The sequence below is a fragment of the Myxine glutinosa genome, chromosome 1, assembly GCF_964187855.1.
Source record: "Myxine glutinosa chromosome 1, kmMyxGlut1.1, whole genome shotgun sequence".
In the NCBI taxonomy this organism is placed as follows: Eukaryota; Metazoa; Chordata; class Myxini; order Myxiniformes; family Myxinidae; genus Myxine; species Myxine glutinosa.
In genome coordinates, this window is record NC_136261.1 from 124,792,492 (window position 1) to 124,817,733 (window position 25,242).

The following is a 25,242-nucleotide window of genomic DNA, read 5'->3' on the forward strand; positions in this document are numbered from 1 at the left end:
GCAGACAAGGCATGTGCCTTCGGGCCAGCCAAAAATTCGGGCCACAAAAACGGACAAGCAGTTTTCAGCAATTTTTATTATTTGCTCCGTCAATAGATTTGCTCCGAGAACTGGACTTCAGTTCCGTAATTGAAGAGTTTGCAGTTGTAAACGTGTGCAAGGTTACAATCTAAGGTCTAGTAAACTGTAAAGCAAAGTGCCAAATCTGTGCGTGTTTTGTCATGCATATATTCATACACTGCAAATTGTATAGACTAAACTAGTTTGAAAGTAGTTTCTTTTCACATTAAATATTTGTCTTTTTTTGTATTAAATATTTTGTTCATGAATCAGGTCATCTTTTGTCTGGGGTCCATTTCCATGAGCCCGAGATCTAATTTAAATTGTTCAGGCCATTCTCTAAAATTTCAAAATGTGCCTTAGGGCCAGCCGAGGCTTAATCCGGCACTGCTCTAGGGCCTCGGCTATCCTTCCAGCTATGTAAATGGGTATGGGCAATACAACAACAATGATCCATCAACGATGGAGCAAGTGGCGGTGACCAGTTTTTACTGTGAGGAAAATATTCCAAATCATATTTGCACCCACCAGTTTGCACTAATCCAGAACTATAAAGGATAATGGCATGCCCTCTATGGCCCAGTGCTTTACATACCCCAACATCTATAATGCCAGTTGCTCAGAGATTTACCTTTTGAAATGGGTAAGTACTGTGTTGCTGGAAGTGGAAACCAAATCCTCAGATCAAGAGTTATCTTTGATTGCCTTTTCTAATGAGGTTATGCTGAGTAATCGCATGCATTTCATGGTGCAAAGGAGAAATCAGGTCCAGTTTTGAGGAGATCAGTAAAGCAATATAAATAACACAAGGCAGTAATTAAGAAAGTTAATAAGGTTTCAGGATGCATTAGTGGGGAGAGAGTGCATACTTGTCGAATTAAGTTGTGGATTTTACTTCTTTTATACAGTGTCTGAAGCTCATAGAGGTTGAGCCGATATGAGGTTGAGTCCTCTGACTGGAGTGAGGTTTACCAATCTAACTAGCTGACTCAACTGATAAAGTATTACAACGAGTGTTATAAGAATCGAGAACTTTAATTTCTCTCTCGTCATTAAAACACTTTGCAAATCAAAAATAAATCCGTGCAATTCCAAAATTTGTTTGTATAAACGTTTTCTGTTTAGGCCCATAACAGAACATCAGCAAACGATGTCGGCAAATGCAACGATCTAAATTCTAAACCATCATGTCAGACCCCTTTATTTCTTAACCTCTTGCCTTAATGTTGAATCATTCTTTCCTTATAGTGGATCTGTCGCTTCTCATCTTTAGGTCGTAAAAGTTATTTCTATCTTCAAGTCTGGCGATAAATGTGGAATTCGCAATTACAGACATATTTCTACTCTTTCTTGTTTTTCCAAACTTTTAGAAAGACTTGGTTATAACTGTCGTTCCAAATTTATGTCGAAGTCCAACTTTCTTAATGACTGCAACAGTTCGGCTTGAGATCTAAATATTCTACTGACATGGCTCTTGTGCAACTAGTTGATAAAAGTACTGTTGCGGTTTGTAACAAAATGTCTACCGTGAGCGATTATATTGATCTATCGACAGCCTTCGACACAATTGACCGTGTAATAGTATTCTCTCATCTAAGCTTGAATTTGATAGTGTCAGTGGTATTTCTCTGCAATGGTTCATTTCTTATCTCAGTAAAGGACAACAATTTCCGACTGTTAAAAACTGTGATTCCAGCTGGAAAGCTGTTCTACTGGTACTGATGTTAGACACTGGGACTCTTTCATTGGTCTTCGTCTTTTCCTATTGTTTGTTAATAACTTACATTCTTCTTCTCCTCTTTTACAACTTATATCATTGGCAGATGATACCAGGATTATATACACCTATGGAAGTTACGATTCTTTGGTCAGTACCTTCAACTCCAAACTAAATAACGTCTCCTCCTGGTCTACAGCCAACAAACTTTCTTTAAACTGTAATTAAATCAAGTACTTATTCCTTTTCTATTCAAATAAATCTCCTAACAGCTCTAGTCTTATTGAAATTGATGATATCGCCGTTACTAAAGTTCACTCCGATAATTTTTTCGGAGTCATCATTGATGATAAACTCACCTGATCTGAACACATCTCCTTTGCCACTAAAACTGTTTCTCAGTAACTTAGGTTTGTATCTAGATGACATTTATTTGTACTCTCAATCGCTTTAATTTATCTTTACAATACTCGAGTTTTACCGAACGTCTCCTATTGCAATATTGTATGGGATTGGGCACGCAGAGGCAACAATAAGCTTCATTCACTCATTGTTACTAAAAAAAGAGCCTTGAGGATTTGTACCTTCTTTCATCCTCAAGACCACACTGCACCTATTTTCATTGCACTTAGCACTCTTGACTCTTAATGATATGAACAAATTGCACAACAACAACAACAACATGCATTTTAAGGCCATGTTCCCTGCTAGAGCGGGGGTTAGCCTTGCGGTCCCCATGACAATCTTCTCCATTTTGCCCTATTTTCTGCATCTCTCCTTGTTAACCCTATATGAACAAATTGCACATACAGGGATATTCATGTATAAATTTGTCCATAATCTTCTTCCCTGCACTTTTACCTTTTGCTAAATTTTGATTCAGGACATGCACTCTTTATCATACCAGATCCTGCAACAATTTGTCCTTGACCTACACTCTTGCGTCATACTCCATGAACACAATGAGATTTTATCGTCCTCGTCTTTGGAATACTATTGACGGCACATTGACGGCCCAGCCATCCATGATCAGATTCAATTATTCCTACAATAACTTTCTCAAATCCCAATATGTGTATGTCTATAGCATAAAATATTCGCCTGATGATGTTTAAACAATTCGTGTGTTTCAGTAATTTGTCCATTCTTGTGTTTGATTTTTCTCATCGTCTTTTTGTCCGGAAGTTGATCGTTTATTGTTTAAGTCATCTCATTGCAAGCTTTAACGTTTTGGAAATGCCCCTATACTCTTGTGTAACATATGTGAACTAGGACGGCATTCGGTAGAGCACATACCTCTGCCAGGCTGAACGGTTTACGTTTTGAATCCCACTGATAGGCCGGATCTGGATCCGTAACAGAACCAAAATCGATTTGGCTTGTTCTTGTCACCTAACCAACTCATCCACCTAGTTTTGTCACAATCCATCCACAACCTTTTGAAATATCTTGCTATATGTCATTTTTAGGCCCCATCTCTCAATGGTGAAGAATCACTTAAAATGAAAACTTCTTTTATCCGGATTCAGATCTTCAACAAAATTGAATCAATCCTCCCTTGTCACAAACCGAACCTGTTCACGAAGTTTCGCCCGAGTCCATGCACAACTTTTTGAGATATCGTGCTACATATCGTTTTTGGCCCCATCTCTTAAAGGTTGAAGAATCACTTTAAAATCCTAGTAGCCAGATCCGGATATTCCCGAAAATCTAATAATTTCGTCATTGCCACACACCCATCCTCTATACCTAATTTCATCTGAATCTATCCATAACTTTTTTTAGATATCCTATTCACAAACAGACAAACAAACAGACAGACAGGGGTGAAACAACCTCCATCCACCTTCGGTGGCGGAAGTAATTATTTATTTATACTTACCCTTGCACAGAATAAACTGCTCATCATCATCATCATCATCATGTCAATAAGAGCACGTTAAACATGCAAATTAACTGAAAGGTACAGTATATGGATAACAGTATATATTGGGCTGAACATGCTTTATCTGTCTTTTTCTTTATGATATGTTTAACAGTCAGGCCAGAAATCAAAACAAATGGAATGTGACCTTCAAACACTATTTGGAATGCATCTTACTATAATTCACCAAATGTCCGTCTGTCTGTTCGAAGGTACCGTAAAAACTGCTGAACCGATCGCAAAGATATTTACGGTGGGTAATCCTGGGACCCCTGGGAGTAAAATAGGCTATTTAGTTTCCCCAATTTCAGCTTTGGTCTCCAGCATTCTCAAGTTTGGACTCCCGCATCACATTACATTCGCGTTCGCATAACGTTCATTGTGACGATGTTCTCATTGTGGCGATCTTACTATAATTCACCAAATGTCCGTCTGTCTGTCTGTTCGAAGGTACCATAAAAACTGCTGAACCGATCGCAAAGATATTTTGGGTGGGTAATCCTGGGATCTCCGGGAGTAAAATAGGCTATTTAGTTTTCCCAATTTCAGCTATGGTCTCCAGCATTCTCAGGTTTGGACTCCCGCATAACATTCGCAAAACGTTCATTGTGACGATGTTCTCATTGTGACGATGTTGTGACGATGTATGTGTTCACGGTAGTGTTTGACGTGACGGTGTGAACGTAATTTCGTAATGTTTTTCGTTTCGTAATCCTTTAATGAACGTTTAATGCCCTTCAATGTCTGGGGCCGCACACGCGCTACACTGGACGGGCCAGCGTGTACCTTGCCCTTCGCCGTCAGGCTTGGGTAAACCGCTGAGCCCCATTCGTGATGGGGACTGGGGCTTGAGACATGAGACAGTGTCCCACGAACGAGGAATTCCCAGTAAGCGCGAGTCATCAGCTCGTGTTGATTAAGTCCCTGCCCTTTGTACACACCGCCCGTCGCTACTACCGATCGGACGGTTTGATGAGATCCTCGGATCAGCCCCTGCATGGGCCGTTCTCGGGTCGTGCCGGTGCACCGAAAAGATGAGCGAACTTGACTGTCTAGAGGAAGTAAAAGTCGTAACAAGGTTTCCGTCGGCGAACCTGCGGAAGGATCATTATCGGGACAACATGAGAGTGAGCGAGACGCGAGACGTACGGTACGTGATCGTCCATGTACTGTTTAGCCATGTACTGTTTAGATTTTGATGATTTGCGTGTGATATGATTCAACGGATGTTTATATGAATCGTTTAAAATAAAAAGCCTTCAATTTCTGATATTTTACCTTTTCATTTGGGCTTCCCAATTGAAGCCCCGCCCGTAGGGCGGGTACCGTTGCTAGTCTTACAAATGGCTGATTCTGGATTTTCAAAAATGCAAAGCGTAAGCTGACTCATTATCATGAAGCTTTCACTGTCACAACAAATTATGAAGGACGAAAACTGAGATTTTCCCATGCTTATTCCCCTCAATGTTGGAAATATAGTTATTGTAACCAGGGGCTGCAACAGTCATAAACCGCAATGTCTTTTGTTTTCTTGTGATATTTCTGATCACTGCTGAAGTTTTCATAGGAATCAGTGAATATGAAATTTGGGAGGAAAGAGGAGCAACGGAAGAAAGGGCCAGTGCCAAAATTTCCACATTATTTATGTATGTAGTAAATCAGTGAGCTGTTAGGAATGTTCAAGCATCCCAATAACGACTCAGATTTTGTGTCATGTGTTTTATAGGGTCGCATCCTTTCTGTGGAACGTGGAATGGAACTGCTTCAAAGAGGTCTTGACCGAAAGGTCAGCTGTGGAACATGTCGAGAATCGTTTCCTGCACACTTGGCACCTCGTTGGCTTCCTCTGGCTCGACTTCGACCCCGATTCTATCCCCGTCAAGGGGGCGGTGGATCAAAGACCAGGTTTACAGGGAGCAGATTTGGGTCAAGAGTGAACAGGACAACAATCAGTGTGTAAGGTCTTGCACCTCTCATGTGCTTGGCATCTCAATTTTATTAACATTTGATTTGTGATTATTCATTTTCTACTCACTTTCTCTGGAACAACTTTATACCTCAGATAGTCAATATGTCCTGTGAATTGTTTCAAGCAAACACCTGTGCAAATAAAATAATTATAAAGTTATCCCAGATATGAGGGTTAATCAGTAAGTATACCAGTAGGGACCCGCAGAAAATTCCGTGTCCTGGAAATGCGATGTCAAGTCATCAATCCCCCCCCCCCCACCACCCACCCAATTCCAAGTCCTTAACCCACCCCTTTCCCACCAACTCCCAAGTCCTCAATCCCCCCCACCCCGCCCAACCCCAAGTCCTCAGCCCACCCACTTTCCCCCCAACTCCAAATCCTCAAAATTCCCTGCAGACACACATCCTCAATCTTCCCACTCAACTCAAAGTCCTCAACCCACTCTCCCACCCAAACCCTAGTCCTCAAGCCCCCAATCAACCCCAAATCCTCAACACCCTTATCCCAACTCTGTCCTCCTCCTCCCCCCCCCCCCCATCTCAACTCTCTCTATCCTTCCATCTCCCATTCTTCTTGAAGTACTCAACCCCCCACTGTCCTTAACTCCCCCACCCAACCTCAAGTTCTCACCCTCCTCCCAATCCCATTTCCTTAACCCTCACCACCCAAAGCCTCAACTGATCCCTCTCCCAACTCTCTATCCCCTATCTGCCCCTCACTTCATGTCTTTGTCCTACCCTCCTCTATTCTTCTTCAAGTCCTGAATCCTTCCCCCAAAACTCCAAGTCCCCACCCGCTCTCTCAACCCCAAGACCACCGCAGCACCTCTTTACTCCAAGTCCTCAATTTACGCCCCCCCCCCCCCCACCCAATTTCCCAAATATCCTCAAGTTTGACACATTTCAAACAAGCTTATGTTACAATAGTTCCAAGATATATAGCTGGTTTGTAGAGCTTAATATGCTTTAATATTGCCAATGATGACACTCTCTTGCCACAGAAGTAACATATCCCATGGGTGAGGAGGGGCAGGGGGGGGGGGTGGTTTGGATGGGAGGGGGTTAATGTAAAAGAATTTCTTATGTAAAACAAGTACAGAAAAGGAATATGTAGACATACAAAAGAGGAGGAATTGGAATATATTGGTGGTTGGAAAGGCACAAGTATAAGAAGTCATCTATTGTTCATGCAAGATTGAAGCTCAGAAGAGTGAGATCACAAACGGTAAAACAACAACTTGACAGAGGGACAGTGTTGCCATATTGACTAAACAAACAAAGGGATGAATGAACAGGAAACACAATAACTTGCAGGCAATAGTGGTTGGGTCGGGTATGGCTGCTTGAAGATTTTGAGGGAAGAATGGTATTGAACAACCTCAGGAAGGGGATTCCACAGATGTGAGAAGAAAAAGTGGAGATGTGCACGCAACCTGGATTTTTGGAGTTTAGCCAAGAGATGATAACTGGAAGAATCCTGGAGGAGTTAAGGAGGGTAGGAGGGCTGAAAGAGCAGAGGGAAATTTATTGCAATTGTAAATAAAGTAGTATTTTTGATCCCTGGTCCAACATGTATACATAATAAATATATGGCCTTTAATGGGAGGACAAGATCGTCCCTGGTGTTGGGCTAGCGGCTAGGGTGCCGGCTTAGGATTCCTAGGATCCTGGGTTCGAATCCCGGTCGATCGCTGAATTAACGCCAGGGGGGTTGACTCAGCCTGTCATCCTTCCGAGGTCGGCAAATTGAGAACCAGTTCACTGGTAATTCCCTGCTTGTCGTAAAAGGTGACAAAAAGGGTTGGCGACAAAAAGGGTTGGCGACAAAAAGGGTTGGCGGCAGGAAGGGCATCCAGCCGTAAAACATTGCTTCAAAAAGGGGACCAAATAAACAACAACAACCACGGTTCCCGAAAAAGGCCAACCCCCGCTTTGTGGGGAAAAAATGGCCTCTAAAGGTGGTTATTTTTTTTATATAATGGGAGGACAAGACAGAAGGATGGATATATGGAATATATGGTGAAAGGAAGGGGGGCATGGCCCTTAATATGCCACGTTCCATTATCTGGGTCAGCAGCTCAATAGAGAATGTCAGATTGGCCCAAATTTTCACAAACTTGCCACCCAGGCATGACGTTTCCTGCATCCACAGAAATGCAGACGACAACCACCCACCCTGAGCAATGAGGGAAACTCAGCCTACACCAGTGAAGGACAATGCAACAACAGTTTACCCACCATGTTAGGAAGATGAGAGGAGGAAATTCCACATTTTTGCTTGCACGTTATGTAGATAGTGATTTTTCTTATCCAATATTCTCTACAATGCTTCAAATCACAAAAAAATTAAGCTTTTGCAATGAATCAAATTTTGTTTTTCAATGAAAGCTTTCAATCTCTGGCTGACTATAAATATTAGTGTTTGAAACATACCTAAAAACTGCCATTCTGGTGTGGTGCCAGCAAAGTGAGATATACACTATCTTGGAACACAATTCTTTTTAAAGGAGACGCTAAACCAACTGCCCCGTCTGCACCAATATGGCTAACACTGCATCCCATATTGTACGTAAGTAGGGCTTGAGATCGCTACAGGAATAATATAACTAGATCCTGTCAATAGATTAGATTTATCCAGGTATGTTTATTAAAGTGCTTTTGCACAGGCAATACTTTGAGGCAATTCGTCCGTGCGATAACCAGACAAATACATTCACAGGCGACAAACTCATTTATGGGATTTAGAAGTGCAACAAGCATCTACTAGTGTGAACCCCTGGCCTACAGCAGACGAATTTCAAATGCAATGACAATTTACTGCTTGGAATTCCCAGAGAAAATTCCTCTCCCCACCAACCCTGAATTAATGTAGGTGGTTCTTTCAACTGTCGTGATTTTGGTGACTGACAATGACCACCGGAGTCTTCAGAAAAAGGTGGATCTTGTTACATTTTGACTGGAAGTGGCACCCATTGTGCTGCTTCAATTGCGGCTGTTGTGCGAAGCATCGATGTGACGTTGACGCCACTTGGTGTTTTACAAGTAATTCCATCCACTGATTGAGGAGAGCTTGCACAGTCAGCACCAGTTTCAGAGTGAAGTTTGCACCAAACAAGTTTGTTGCTGGCTAATTATATCTCACATACAATCAACTGTGAGGTAAACCAAAGGTGTATTATTTCAGTGAATCCAAGGAGCAAACCAAATTGGATCTCACAAACACTCAACTGTGAGGGGAACCAAAGATGTACTGTATCTTGAATGCATCCACAGTTCCTTTAGCTGTGGGGAACGCACAAACGTATTGTCTCAATGTATGGCCAGCTTACGTTGTTCCTAAAGAAATGTATGATTTGCAGTTCATTGTTTTTCATGCCATGCTCTTTATTAAGCTTCCAGTGAGGTTCCTACTGGAAGCCTATTGTTCTTGTAAAGATTTTTTATTATTATGCTAATCAAAAGTGTGGAAACGATTCTGAGAAAACCGTTATAGCTAGTGCTACTATGAAACTTTAACTGATTAATAGATACCTATGAAAATTAGTGCATGACAAATTTTGTTTTTAAACTTTGACCTTTTGGTAGCCACATTGGATTTAAAAATAAAACTATAAAAATCTCCTTCTCCAAAACCGCTTATCCAATCGATACAAAACTAGAAATATATGATCGCATACGCATTTGGAAAAAGTGTTGAAATTATGATGTCATGAGTCATGTGGTTTGGCCACCATATTGAATTGAAAAAAAACCTTTCAAAATCGTCTTCAAAACCGTGTGACCGATCCATAGAAATATTTGCAGATATAATCGACTACCCATGGGGAAAATTTGTTGACAGTGATGATGTCATCAGTCATGTGGTTTGGCAGCCATATTTGATTGGAAAAAATCCTTTAAAACTTGTATTCTACGAAACCGCTCAACCGATCGACATGGAACTTTATAGACAAGATTTTACGACCCATGATGAAAATTTCTGAAATTATGACGTCATCCATCACGTGATTTTGCAGACATATTGCTCGGAAGCCCATCATCACTGCTGACAGTTCTAGTTTTTATTATTCCAAGCAAATGCATGCAGATGATTCCGAGAAAACCATTATAGCTATCTCTTGATTCCGGCAAGTATGTTGATTGGTTGGTTTGTCTGTCTGTCTGTTCGTCTGTTTGCCTGTCTGTTTGTGCGCAGTACTACGTCTACACTGTTGCACATAGAATCGCCAAAGTTTACACACATATTTGTCTTGCCCTGAAATAGACTGGGCCCCATTTTGAACTCTCTCGGCCCAAAGCCTCCATTATGACGTCATAAATAGATATTTCGACAAGTACAAAACTTCATCCAAACAAGATGCAATTTATTGAGCGACATGACGGCATAAACTGGTGGAGAAAAAAAAAATGATGACGTCATTGGTCACGTGGTTCGGCCGCCATCTTGGAAAAACCGAAAAAAATTGCACCTCTATATCTCTGAAAGTTCTGAATAGAAAAAATTGAGACATGGCTCATTGTAAAGAACTCTCCATGGGGAAGAAAATATGTTAATGATGATGTCATTGGTGCCTCCATTATGACGTCATAATTCGACAAGTACAAAACTTCATCCAATCAAGATGAAATTTCTTGAGCATCATCAAGGAATAAATTAGTTTAGAAAACAAATAATGATGACGTCATCGGTCACGTGGTTCGGCTGTTATATTTGTCCAAAATGGGCAATAAAAAAAGTACATTCCTGCAAGTCCTCGGTCTCTGACCCATTTTTCATCTGTTTTTTTTTTTGTTTTTTTTTGTATACAAGATCGAGGCTCGTGAAAGAGCGAACATTAATCACACAGAAAGACAAACAGACACACAAAACAAATAACATTGGGAGCGGTAGACAAGATGGGGAGAGAGGGGGAAGGACACAAACACAACATTTGAGAGCAGGGACCGAGAGACATGGAGACATCGAGAGAACTGTGGGAGGGAGAGGGCTTTGGGGGGAAGGCATGGGAAGGGGGGGGGGGGTGGGAGAGGTATAAACATATGGACACTGCCAGGACTTCCAGGAAGGAAGTTGGAATTTCAAACAAGGTGGATCTGGGGTGAATTAGTGGGGGTAGAAAAGATCAAGGTTTTGGATGGGGGAAGATAAGAGATGGTGGTGAACAGCTGTTTTGAAGACCTGGAGGGAGGAGTGTGATTGAAGTGAGTGTGGGAGTTTGTTCCAGAGGCGGGAGAAAAGAGGATTGAAAGAGTGAAGGTGAGCAGAGAGCCGAGATTTCGGCAGTTTAACCATCAGAGGGTGGCTGGCAGATCTTGTGCGACCTGTAGGAATATTTGGGGGACAGAGCACAGAGAGAGCTGGGGGAGCAAGGCCGGAGAGGAGTCGGTAGAAGACAGAAAGACCACCTACCTGCCTGCGGTGAGTGAGTGAAAGGCCATCAGAGATAGCTTCATCGCGGGAGATTCCAATGATTCTGAAAGCTTTGGATTCAACAGCGTGAAGCCGAGCCAGGTGTGAGGCAGGGGCACCAGCCCATAGGGGAGAACAGTATTCCATTGAGCTGCGGATGAAAGCCTTGTATGTGGTGAGGAGCTCAGGTGTGCCTAGGAAGGACTTCGCACGACGGAGGATGCCCAGTCGGCGACTGGCTTTGGAGGCCAGCTTGGAAATGTGGTTTTCCCAAGAAAGATCATGGCAGATGGTGAGACCCAAAAACTTGAGCGACAGAACTTCTTGGAGAGGATTGTTGAGAAAGTAGATGGGAGGGTTGTCCAGTCGATCTTTTCGGAGAGACATAGTAAGAGTGTGAGATTTGTCAGGATTGAAAGACATGTTCCACATGTTTGACCAGTCTGTGATTTTGTCCAGGTCTTCAGAGAGTGAGGAGGCTGCAGACTGCCGATCTGAGGGAAGAGGAATGGAGCGGCAGAGAGTGGAGTCATCAGCAAAGAGATACAGAGGATTTTCCAGAGAGTCGGAGAGATCATTGATAAAGACCAGAAAAAGCACAGGGCCCAGCACACTGCCTTGGGGAACTCCAGCCTGAATGGGAAGGGGAGATGAGAGAAATCCATTCAGGGCCACACGTTGACTACGACCAGAGAGGAAGTCCGCAAGCAATGCATGGAGATTTCCATGGATACCATAGGAGGAGAGTTTGGTGAGCAGAGCTGGGTGCCAGACCGTATCGAAGGCACGTGATATGTCAAGGGAGACAGCTCTGATTTCCTGTTTGGCATTGAGGACCTCCATCCATTGTTGAGACAGCAGAAGCAGCATGTCCAGAGTAGAGTGACCTGGTCTGAAACCAAATTGATGATCAGAGATCAAGCCATTGGAGAAGAGGAAAGATTTCATATCCGAAGCAATGATGGATTCCATGACTTTGCTGATAATTGGGAGCAGGCTGATTGGTCTGTAGTTGCAAGGATCTGTTTTTGCACCTTTTTTGTGTAAAGCGGTAATGTTTGCTGATTTCCAGGATGCTGGCAGATGACCTTGAGCAAAAGATAGGGTGAAAAGAACAGAGAGAGGGTGAGATAGAGCGGCAGAGCAGGATTTTAGGACCCGTGGGCTGATGCCATCTGGTCCAGTTGCAGAATCAGAGTCGAGGTTTGACAAAAACTCCTCCACCTTGTCAGGAGAGAAGGTCACAGAGTCCAGGAGCAGTTTGGTTCGACTGGGAAAGGTGGGAACAGAGAGAGATGGGTTTGGGACGAAGGATTTTGAGGCAAACACAGAGTTGAGGCATTCGGCTTTGTCACGTGCGATGTCAACTGTGTGGCCATTTGAGGTAAGGGAGGGGATGGAGGGGGAACAAACACCAGAAACGGATTTGACCAGACGCCACCAGGATTTGGAGGAAGGAGACAGGTTTGAGAGTTCATTCTTGAGTGAGGAGAGATAGTGCTTCCTGGCACTCCTGAGGGTAGACACACACTTGTTCCGAGCTTGGTGGAAGGAACTGAGATTTCCTTCAGTTGGATTAGCCTTCCAAGAGGCAAAGGCAAGTTGTTTCAGGGCAACTGCCTCACCACAAGATTCAGTGTACCATGGACGGGAGGAAGGGTAAGACAACTGAAGGCGAGATGGGATAAATCTGTGCATGAGAGAGATCAGTTTGCTTTGGAAGAATTCCCAGGAAGAATTGATGTCAGAGGCAGTGGAGATGGGAGACCAATCCAGACGATTGATGGCTGCTTGAAGACCGTCCCAGTCGGCCTGAGTGAAATGCCAGACTCGTCGACGCTGAGGAGGCTCTCTGAGAATGGCCAGAGAGATGTCCACTTTGACAAGCACATGATCAGAAGAACCGATTGGAGCAGAAGAAGAGCAGCAGACATTAGCAGGGAAGTTGGTCATAACCAAGTCTAGAAGAGAAGATACTCCATTGGCTGAGATCCGGGTCGGGAAATTGACAGATTGTGTCAATCCCAGTGAGTCACAGAAGTCCTTTGCTGAGGTGCCATGACTGGTGAGAGAGGAACCCACACCCAACCAGGTGGCATGATGACAATTGAAGTCACCACATATGAGGAAGAGAGAGTTGGGATGAGTGGATAGAAGTTGGTCCATGTTGTCAGACAGTGAAATGTAGATGGAGTCATCACTGTTTGGGGGACGGTACAGAACACATATGAACAAAAGGTGGGAGCGGAGAGGAAGCCGTAGCCAGAGGTACTCCTGGGGGTGAGGAGGAGAGAGGGCAGTGCAAGGAGAGTGAGGAAGAGAGTTTTTGATAAAGATAGCCACCCCACCACCAGGCCGAGGCTCAGGTCTATCATACCGGAGGAGGGAGTAACCAGGAAGAGATATTAAGGAATCAGAGACATCTTGAAGGAGGAAAGTCTCTGTTAAGCAGATCAAGTCTGGATTGTCAGAAGCAACCTGTATGGAGAGATCAGTCAGGTTTGAGCGAAGGCCCCGGATGTTTGAGGTCCATACCGTTAATGAAGAGAGAGGGGGAGCATCGGGTACAGGACAGGGGAGGGGAGGAGTAGGGTAAGATGAAGGATGAGAGGGGGAGGTAGGGAGAGCAGTTGTTAGTGTGTCAGCGATTGCAGAAGAGTTCCAAGAAAGGGAAGGATGAGGAGGATGAAAGGTTTGAAGGTGAAGGGATGAGGCACAGTGAGGGGTTGTTTGAGGGGGGGCAGAGGAAAGAAGAAGGTTGGGGGGGGGTGGAGGTATGAGATAGAAGGGAGACAAAGTGGGGAGGGGGCAGCTTTGAGGAGGAGGGGAGAGGAGGGAGAATTGGAGAGGAATGGTATGGGGGGAGATTTGAATGGGAGGGATTGGGGGGGAGTTTTGAAGGGGAGGAGTGAGGGGGGAGTTTAGGAGGGGAAGGGCAAGGGGGGGTTTCAGGAGTGGAAGGGCAAGGGGGGAGTTCAGGAGTGGAGGGGTAGGGGGGGAGTTTAAGAGTGGCGGGGCAAGGAGGGAGTTTAGGAGTGTAGGTGCAAGGGGAGGGATTTGGATGGGAGGGGCAAGAGGGGAGTTTAGAAAGTGGATGATTAATGAAAGACGAACATTGAAAACAAATTGGGTTTGTTGTGATTTTCAAGTTAGCAATCCGGTTCAGAATGATGGAGGAGGGATGGAATGAATGTGAATTTAGACCATGTAGTGAGGGAGACGTATAAGATATTGAATTTCTTTTTTTTGAGGTGGAATGAGTTGGAGAGGAAATTGAGAAAAGCCTTTTAAATAGGAAGAAAAACAGCGTGTTGTAAAATACCACCGAGTAAAACACTGAAGGGGAAAGGTTATACATATTTAAATAATATTTAAACAGAACCGTGAACAATCTTATGTGCACAAAAATACCAACGGGGGGAGAGCCGAGAGGGACCACCACGAGTCACGTGAAGGGCAAACGGTGGATGGCAAGGAGTTAATGGGGGCGGGGCGAACAGCACACCTGGACAGAAAATACAGGATGAGTCAACAGTACACGTGGAGAAAGGAAAATAAATGTTTTTGGTTTTTTTTTTGTTTGTTTGGTTTTTGGGGGTGGGGGGGGGGGGAGGTGGGGATTTAGAACGTTAGACAGAGTATTATGTTCGGGGTAGAAGGGACAAAAACTAAGAGCCAAGCAAAACACGATTAAGATAACAAACACCGACGGGGGTACAACTACAAGGCCGCACACGAGGAGCAGAACACGATTAAATAATTACAAGTTACAGGAAATTCAAACCAAAAGTAACTATAATCAAAACAATAACGCATGGACGATAAAATAACGAGTTGAAATTTGACAATCTATCTGGGGAAATGGGGGAGAAACACGTGGTCGAAGAACGAACGAACGAACGAATAAGAATGAATAAACGAATGAGAACAGAGAAGGAAATGTTTGTTTTTTTGGATTTTTTTGAGTTGTGATTTACACAAGGAAGAGGGCTATGGGGTGAAAAGATTGGGAAAACAGAGAACGAAAGTTATTGGATCACAAAAACACGGACCGCTGAGAGAAAAACAAAGCCTCAAGGTTGTACAGTGTTCACTGTACAACTACAAGGCCTCAAAACACGACCCGAATTAACACGATTATCAATACAGGTATGAAAGATTTGCACCGAAAATCTTCGTCAGGAGACAATATATACACCATAAAATAAATAGTTATAACGAAAATACAAATGGGAACAATTACTTAACTTCGATTTCGATGGATAGCATGGAGAGCTGAGAATAAACGAACCCTCGCCAGCAAGACCGGAAACCAAAATGTTTGTCTGTTTGTCTGTCTGTCTGTCTGTTTGTGCGCAGCACTACATCTGCATCATTGCACATAGAATCACCAAACTTTACCACATATTTGTCTTGCCCTGGAATAGACTCTGCCCAATTTTTAACTCTCTCGGCCCAAGGCCTCCATTATAACGTCATAATTCGGTATTTCGATAAGTACAAAACTTCATCCAATCAAGATGCAATTTCTTGAGCGCAATGTCGGCATAAACTGGTGGAGAAAAAAATAATGATGACGTCATCGGTCACGTGGTTCGGCCGCCATCTTGGAAAAAACGAAAAACTTTGCACCTCTATATCTCCGAAAGTGCTGAATAGAAAAAATTGAGATATGGCTCATTGTAAAGAACTCTCCATGGGGGATAAAATAGGTTAATGATGATGTCATAGGTGCCTCCATTATGACGTCTTAATTCGACAAGTACAAAACTTCATCTGATAAAGATGAAAAACCTTGAGCATAAGACTGAGGACGGTCGAGGAATAAATTAGTTTAGAAAACAAATAATGGTGACGTCATCGGTCATGTGGTTTGGCCGCCATATTTGTTTTAACACAAAAGCCTCAACAAAAGCAAATCTTAAAAAGATAATTGGTTTTGGGTCGTCCTTTCCGCATATCTCGTGGGATTGTGCGTTGGAGAGATGACCGTGATGGCGGGGAGTGGTTGGAAAAATCAAAAAAAAAAAGTACATTCCGGCAAGTCCTCGGTCTATGACCGATTTTTCATCTGTTTGTCTGTTTGTGCGCAGTACTACGTCTACACCGTTGCACATAGAATCGCCAAACTTTACACACATATTTGTCTTGCCCTGGAATAGACTGTGCCCAATTTTTAACTCTCTCGGCCCAAGGCCTCCATTATGACATCATAATTTGATAATTCAACAAGTACAAAACTTCATCCAATCAAGATGCAATTTCTTGAGCGCCATGTCGGCATAAACTGATGGAGAAAAAAATAAAATAATGATGACATCAACGGTCACGTGGTTTGGCCGCCATCTTGGAAAAACCGAAATCTTTTGCACTTCTATATCTCCGAAAGTGCTGAATAGAAAAAATTGAGACATGGCTCATTGTAAAGAACTCTCCATGGGGAATAAAATATGTTAATGTTGATGTCATTGGTGCCTCCATTATGACGTCATAATTCGACAAGAAAAAACTTCATCCGATCAAGACGAAATTTCTCGAGCACCATGTCGGCATAAACTGGAGGCGAAAAAAAATAATTATGACGTCATCGGTCACGTAGTTCGGCCGCCATTTTGGAAAAACCGAAAGAAAATTGCACCTCTATATCTCCGAAAGCGCTTAATAGAAAAAATTGAGATATGGCTCATTGTAAAGACCTCTCCATGGGGAATAAAATATGTTAATAATGATGTCATAGTTGCCTCCATTATGACGTCATAATTCGACAATTTCAAAACTTCATCCGATAAAGATGAAATTTCTTGAGCATAATGTAGGAATAAATTAGTTTATAAAAAAAATAATGATGACGTCATCTGTCACGTGGTTCGGCCGCCATATTTGTTTTAACAGAAAAGCCTTAACAACCACTGAAAATACATCCTGGCAAGGGTTTGCAATCTCTGATTGCTCTTTTTCTTGTTTCTGTTTGAATTTGTTTGTTTCAATTGATGAATGAAGACAGGTGGATCATATTATGAAGCTTAGTGCTTGGAGGAATTGATAGCTTTCCAAAACATAAACGTTTGAAGAGATTGCATACAGTGAGTGCATGCCACTTCTCATTCTAAAATGTGGGAAAAGCATCAACTTCACTTGCATCAATGAAAATTTTTCCATCCAATGAACTCGATATAAACTTGACTATGTTCAGGCAACCAAACTATTTTCTTGGCTTCGTGTGTGTGTGTGTGTGTGTGTGTGTGTGTGTGTTTGGAAGTGTCCAAGGAAGGAGACAAAATCCGCATGAATTGGACGAAGACATAGAGGAAGCTAAACTGACAACCACTATTCTTCCAACCACTTTGGCACCAACTGTGAAGCGGTGGACTTCAGGTAAAATAAAAATTTGTCTGTGAAATATAGCCAATGAAAAGGATAACATAAACATTGTGCCAAATTTTAATTTGTGTGTACTGATGTTGCTGCTTTCCAGAATGTGATCGCAAACTAACTGATATCAAAGCGGTGAAAACTGTGAAGAAGTCAGGCCAGCTCCATGGATCCTGGTTGCGGGACTCCATTACAAACAAAGTGTACTTGTTGAGTGGCACAGCGAGCAAAGAAATCATTGAGTTCAACACCATGAAGGTCTTTGTCGGCACCAGCTCTCGACCACCACCAAGGACCATCGAGTTGGAGGTTGGCTGGAAAGGCACGGGCAATGCAGTGAACAATGGCACATTCTATGCCAGCGAAAATGACACCGTTGCTAAGATAGCTCGAATTGATATCCGCACGGGTGTGGTGTTAAGACGAGTCTCGTTGCCTGATGCCTTACCACCCTTTGAACTAGCTCCTTTTACCACTGTCTCTCTGACTATAGATGAAAATGGCCTCTGGGCCATATATGGTACACAGGCTCCAATTGAGCAACGCCACATAGTGCTGGCTCACCTGGATAATCGCTCACTTGCCATTCTGGACTCCTGGATGACGCCTTGTGACAGTCGTGATGCACAGGCAGCATTCATCATCTGTGGCACACTCTACGTTGCATACTCTGAAATTGACAAAACAGTCGTATCATGTGTTTTCAATCCATCAAACGACAAGGAGATAGAAAATATGTCATTAGCCTTTCCGTATTTGTTCACATCTGAGACACATTCCTCAATGCTTTATAATATGCGAGAAAAGCAACTTTATTCCTGGGCCGATGGACACCAGCTTCTATACAAGCTGCAGCAGGGGAACCAACAATGATTGGAGGTTACCTGTACACCCGTTGTTTCACCATGACCCAGTTTGTTTTTATCAAGAATGTTTGGGAGCATGAAATCGATAAATGGTTAAAATTTTCTGAAGGCTTGTAATATTTGCTGTTGATGTTATTTATTGTAATGGCAACAGCATCAAGTCCTGGATTAGTACACAAGTCTACGTATACCGTGATCTGCAGATCACTAGTAATATAAAACATTTCGCATCGCATTATGTAAATGTACGTATTTGTATTATAGGTTTATTTTGCTGATCAAATGCTCATAAATTGTGGTGGATATCTTGCAAGTAGTTTACGTGATTATTTTATAATCATATACAAGGGCATTTCAAGCTCGATGTGGAACTTTATTGGAGAACATATAAATATGGTCTTGTTTATGGTCTTCCCTTGTTTTTGGTCCATATAAATATGGTATTCCCATGCCACGGCCCGTTAGTAATGCGTCATGTGAGGAGCTGCAAAACGCCGAAGCAGTTGCTTCGTGGATGACCGGCTTAATACCAATTTGGAGGCGATCGCACATCCAAGCAGAGGCGATCCTTTACTGGGCATGGGCTTACCCCAGTCCGATTATAAGGAAACAAAAGAAACATTAATAAAAGTGATGAAAAAACAGGAAATAACTTTGGAAGAAGTGCAGAGCCTGGACTCCGGCTGGGCATTTGAAGGTAAATGTTCTCTGTTGGTAATCAAACCTATTGCACTTCGTTATTTTCCATATCCAGATTTAGAATTATTATACAAAGGGACAACAGTCTCTATGGACAACAATCGGGGATGCCTCTTCGCAGTGGTTGTACCCCCCAACGAAAGTCGGGGGCCAAATCTTCACCATTCTTCCTACTGCCCGGATTCGCAGGGCAGCACGGTCACGGTCAGAGAGCCGACCGGTCCCCATGGACCGGCCCTTTCCCTCTTGTCTCTGTCTCTTCTATCTCTCTCTTTCTCTCTCACTCTCTCTCTCTCTCCCACTCTAACTCCCTAACTCTGTCGTTGCCCTGACTTTGTGAAGGTGGGGGTGCACCATCCTGAATGTGGGGTATATCTGGGTCCTGGGAGATTGATTGGCTGTCTCCATGCAGTGGGCTTGTTCAAGAGAACTGCCAGGGGCTATACAACAACAACAGTCTCTATGGGACTACACTGATGTAACAAACAAGTGGCGCACGATCCTGTACAACCTTAAATACTGTCGTGCGACTCCGGTTAACACCACAGACCGCGGATAAGCCTAAACGGTTTTATTCGGAGGCAACAACCAATACGGATTTTACTATGGTCGCGCGGGAGGAAGAAGGAAGGTGGAAGCTGCGGCAAAAGCACATAGCTGTGGAAGGCGAACGAACTCAACCGGACACAAGATTTGCGGGGAATGGAAAATGATGCAAGGGTTTATTTACAAGGAATCGCGGGACAGGGAAATACGCTCCGGTAATAAAATGTCCTAAATCGGGATCCCGCACACCAGACTCAACAACAGGCACAGGAATGGATTAAAGGAAAATAATTGTCTCGTCATGTAAAATGTAAAATGGTGCGTGCGGCCTTATCTGTCCCTCGTCTTGTCTTGTCCGCCGTCCAACACGGCTCCGTTCGGCCCTGATGCACCCATGAGGTCCCTCGCTCCAGCACCACAGCACCGAGCACCGCTCCAAGCACACGCAGATGGCAAGCCAACGCCCGTGAGGTCCGTACACCACTCCAAGCTTCAGAGCACTGATCGCACACGACAGCCAGGGAAGGACGTGCTGCCAGAGGAAGCTGCGCAAGCAAGAAAAACCCGACGTGCTACGAACTGCTGGATCTCCAAGAGCACGAACCACAAGAGCGCAAATGGCGTTCGGCGCTCCCTTAAATAACCTTCCCGCGGTAGTGACGTCAGCCCTCGTGCGCCACCCAATCAGTGCCTTCCACCGATTCGTTGGCTGGAGGTTCGCGCCTACCGCGCCACCCCAACACCCATTCCCTGTAGCGTGGTCATAGCACGTGCTACCCGAGGTGGATAGGCCTACCGGAGGTGTAGGTGGCGGTGGCCATCATCGGCGGTGTCCTGGCCTGGTTTCCTTGCCTGTTCCTTCCGAAGTCATGTCAGGGAAGGGAATTATTTAATGTTGCGCTACCTAACTACGTGTCTACAGGTGTGCATTGCCATATGGGACAACGGTTTGGCTACCAGGTGTGACATACAGGGGCGTTAATCTTTAATCCCTACTCTACTTATCACTCGAACATCCTGATATGTTCACAGGTACTCTTAACAGACAAAACGCCTACACATGAAACTTATTACAGGGCAGATTCCTTACCGCAACAGACGAAGCACGTTACCTATTCAGATCTAGCTGGCTCTACATATCACTGCCCCACCCGACATAGCAATACAGATATAAGGAGGCAATTTGGCTCATCATTGCCATGTTGCACCCCAAAGTTAATTTTTGTTACATCTCCACACAGCACTCTTCATGTTTTTCTTAATTTAAATAACCCGGTCTTGATGAGTTGACCCAACCTGTATAACAATAAAATGACATATTAGCCTGGATACACACTCATATATGCAATCACTGACAAACCTACGAAGGATCTTGTTTAACAAGTTTAAAATGTCCTGGAGGGAACAGGAGGAGAGTAGAGCAGAGCAGAACAACACCGGCAGAGCTTGTGGCACAGAAAAACATACATGACAGAAGAACAGAGCTCTGGCACCAACGAATATCCACAGCCAATGAGAGAGTGTCCGGATTTAACCAAGGTCCAAGGCGAAAGAGAGAGAAAGTCACTTCTTATATGCTAACATAGCTCTCCTTCTCCTCTCTCAACATCTCGTGCCTCACATGACAATGGTGCGGCCACTCAGATGGCACCTGCCTACCGCCGGCCCAATTAGGACATGGCCTCCAGCTCCGGTCAATTGCAGTGCTTCTCCCAGGGTGTCTGGCCAATAGCAAGCTTCATTGCAGCAGTGAGAGGGTCCTCCTGGAGGCCTGCTCCAGGTGATGACATTAACAGAACCCATAGTGACGTCATGGTCGGGCCCGTACCGATGCTGGAAGGGGGACAGAATGATGCAAACTTTAACATGTCTCATGCTTGAGTGACATCATATCAATTACCATCGAAGGTCCCTTCACTTTTCTTTGCCTGGCCCGTGCAGTTTCAGACAAGGACAGATCACGTGACACCCCTATTCTATAGAATTACGACACCACCTTTGTATAACATACAAAAACAGGACAAGCTTAGCCTCAATGCGAAGTCCTTGTTGAAGGCAAAAAAAAATATGAACTATCCTATGCCACCAGGCAGTCCATGCTAAGGCCTTACCATATACTAACTACTACATACCCCACACATGTTCCAATATAAAAGTACTCAATGGTCAAATGATGTGAATTGGTATTATTTACCCTGAGAAAGTAAAACAATAAGTGACATCAACACTCCTCAAAGCATTCTGAGTTAAACCACGATGGTGGCCCATCATGTCAGCGAGAACTTCAGAACAGTGGATAGTCACAAGAGACTGCACAGTTTGGTGATCCATGTCTTTCATGAAGTTGTGCTTAAATGGTGCAATGAGTTTACAAATGGCCATTAACTGGTCCACAATCTTGATCATTCTCACATGCAACCAACTGCTGTCACTTGACACTTACGCCAGGTTTGTACACTTTAAGTTGCAAAAGAATGTGTATGACAGTGTTGAAAGATCTTAAGCCAGAGTGATAGCAAGCAAGCATGGAGTGGAGACTTTCTTGGCCCCAACTACAAAAATAATTCAATAACAACAGCAGCAGCAGCAAAAATGCATTACGATGAAAACACTTTGCGGTAAATGCTTTCTTTCTCTGGAAAAACCACAAAAGACCTGGCAGAGATCCCCCCCCCCCCCCCCCCCCCTCGTTCATGTGCACATCTGGAGAGCACATTTAGATGTTGGCAGGGCATACATCTCTTCACCACAGCTAGTCAGGGCCCTTAGGGATATTTTGGTTCAAATTCTTCCAAAAGCATCAAATTTGGCGCAGATGTTGCCCATGCCATACTCTTTCGATTTTTGATGGGCGCCAAGGGCGGTATGATCCGGGGACCATACCGGTCCATCCCGCCATGTCACCTGACCTATGACGTCATAATTAGGATATGCATCCAATCACATGGCGTACTATAAGTGGTCAAAGTTCAAAATGAATCGATCGAAAAATGAAGGCAGGGATCCATTTTTAAGGTTTCCAATATGGCCGCCAGGTCACATGACCTATGACGTCATATTTATGACATGTATACAATCATGTATACATGAACCCGGATCACGATCGCACAAAAATTAAACACAAGGATATGGCATACAGTTCATAAAACATCAAAATCCGTACCTTTGTAATTAGACTGATGAACTGCATATGCCTGAAAATTAGGAAATAGACATGTAAATATTTCCTCTAATTGTCAAAAATAAGGTCAGAGTTCGATTACCCAACCCAGAAACATAAAATGGTGAACCTCGCGTAAATCTTGACAAAAAAACTCAAAAACCGACATGTTTGACTCAAAAATGACCTTTAAGATGACCTTGAGGGTTGACCTTGACCTCGAATCATCAAAATAACATCATAATTGGATTCCTCGACCTCGAAAACCCCTGAAAAGTGGTATCATACATGATTCCAACCCTTTTGGTTATTTAACTGATTTTCCTCTAATCCGGGTGGCGGAAATTTAGTATTTCGCCAATATGGGGCCCCCCGGGGGGGGGGGGCGCCAGTTTTGGCGCCCGTCAAAAATCGAAAGAGTATGGCATGGGCAACATCTGGGCCAAATTTGGTGCTTTTGGAAGAATTTGAACCAAACGGCCCCAAAATATCCCTAAGGGCCCTGACTAAGCACCATTTGTGTTTGCTGTTTGGGGGGCGACCAGGTTCCAGGACCAACACAGAAATAAGCATCCGTTTAAACTGAAATTGTGGAATAGCGATCGATATCTGATCTCCCTGCGAAATCCCTGTGTCTTTCGGTAGGGTTGTTGTTGTTTTGTATGCTGCTGGTTGCATCATTTCTCTGGAAGCTCGTTTGTGCCGCTGATGCAGTGCCCCAATTACCAGTGAGCTGGTACTCAATTTGCCGACTTCGGAAGGATGACAGGCTGAGTCAAACCCTCCGGGATTAATTAAACGATCGACCGGGATTCAAACTCAGGATCCTAGGATCCCAAGCCGGCACCCTAACCGCTGAGCGGATCCCAAGCCGGCACCCTAACCGCTGAGCGGATCCCAAGCCCACCCGTCATTTATGCCAGTCTCCTTTTTAGATATTCTCCACATTGTCCAAAGTTGTCGTTGATCATCATGTCCCTGCTTGTTCTGTGCAAACTGTGTTCTACCCCAGCAGCAGTCCCGACAGTAATGGCACCGACACCATGGACTGAAGAAATGATTCTTCTTTTACATTGACAAACTGCATCTTTTATTCTGTTGCATTTCTCTGCAATACTCTGGATTGTTACCCATTTATTTGAGTGTCATTATTTTGGTTGTGGAAGATCAGCGCAGCACTTATTTGTCAGGATGTATTTCCCATATGATCAACAACACACGAGGCCCTTTTTTTTTTTTACTGATGGAGTCGATTCTGCTGAAACTGTTTGCTGGACGAAGAACAGATTGGGTTGTTTTGCTCTCGTCTTCACAGCAGGACTCCGGGTTTGGAATTTGTCCACGATTCTGGTACATAATGGCCTGTTCTTTTTGTATGTTTGCATGTGATTTTTAATATTCACTTTGTGAGGCAATACCTGACCAGCGGAGAACCGGATGACAGTTTATTATTGCAATTTCTTTCAGGAATAAAACTCAGACTTGACAAGACACAAAACAAACAACACAAACATTTTGTCTAATCGCAAATTCTTCATTGTCGTATCTTTCCATGTCTACATCAATAAATCCAATGCATGTGTGTATACATTTTTCTTGGTTGACCCATTTTTACCACATTGGATTCTAATTTACAAGAATTTATTGGAATTTACCAGACTTTCTTTGTTCCTGCATTATGATGTTCAATCGGGTCCAATGTCAGGTCAGATGATCAATCCTGGCACTCCACTGACAAGCACATCGTGCACATGGAAATATTGTTTACGATAATAGCACAACTTGCTCCCAGATTCAAAGCAGTGTCACAGCAGTCTGAATGAAATAAATGTTGTTTTCTGTTGTTGAATGTCGACTGTGCAGGAATGTTGACTCTTGCTCTCTTTAATAGGATTTTTTTTTCGGCGTAGCCCATAGGGCAAATCCGTCTAGAACAGTTTGTCCGTCTGTATGTATTATGTATGTATGTTTGTATGTATGTATGTCCCCTCAAACGTATACCAATCAGAGCTGAGGATATGGCCACAGGGTGATGTGCTGAGCTGAGGACAGGGTGATGTGATTACAAGATGGCATTACTGCGGTACGGCGGCTGACCCTCCACGCACCGCCATTTTGATTTATATGCCGTTAATGCCGAATATATTGTCGAACCTGTCATATATCACAATCGCCATGCTCTACCTTTACGTGTTTCATTCAGTGTGAAACACAAACAAACCGATTGTTAAAATGACCATAAAATATCGAAAGCATAGACGTTACGTCTCTTCCAACAAAACGGTACGTACCCAACCCTCGTGGGGTATAATTGGTTCACGAGTTATCAAGTGACCACTATATTCGTCATGTGTGTGCGTCTGTGTCTGTCTCTGTCTGTCTGTCCGCAGCATAACTACCCGATGATGCCATCCGATCTTGTTGAAACTTGGGTGGGAGGTTGATATCATGATCTAGTTGTGTCCTGCCGAGAGTGGGCGTATTGCGCCCATTGTGGGCGGAGCCACACCCCAAAAA

At 43.7% G+C, this 25,242-nt stretch overlaps 2 protein-coding genes across 3 annotated transcripts in view; both read left to right on the forward strand.

The window, feature by feature from the left end:
• LOC137428058 (olfactomedin-like protein 3A) overlaps positions 1–18,724 on the forward strand; it is a 122,786-nt gene extending 104,062 nt beyond the window's left edge. For both annotated transcript variants that reach the window (XM_068117999.2, XM_078776818.1), the window contains exons 3-5: positions 5,428–5,657; positions 17,342–17,457; positions 17,558–18,724. In XM_068117999.2, coding sequence (XP_067974100.2) covers positions 5,428–5,657; positions 17,342–17,457; positions 17,558–18,327 — 1,116 coding nt within the window. In that variant the 3' untranslated portion in view covers positions 18,328–18,724. The remainder of the gene's footprint in view (positions 1–5,427; positions 5,658–17,341; positions 17,458–17,557) is intronic.
• Positions 1–25,242, forward strand: part of LOC137428074 (protein mono-ADP-ribosyltransferase PARP12) — a 1,016,466-nt gene that overhangs the window by 207,800 nt on the left and 783,424 nt on the right. The window lies entirely within an intron of this gene.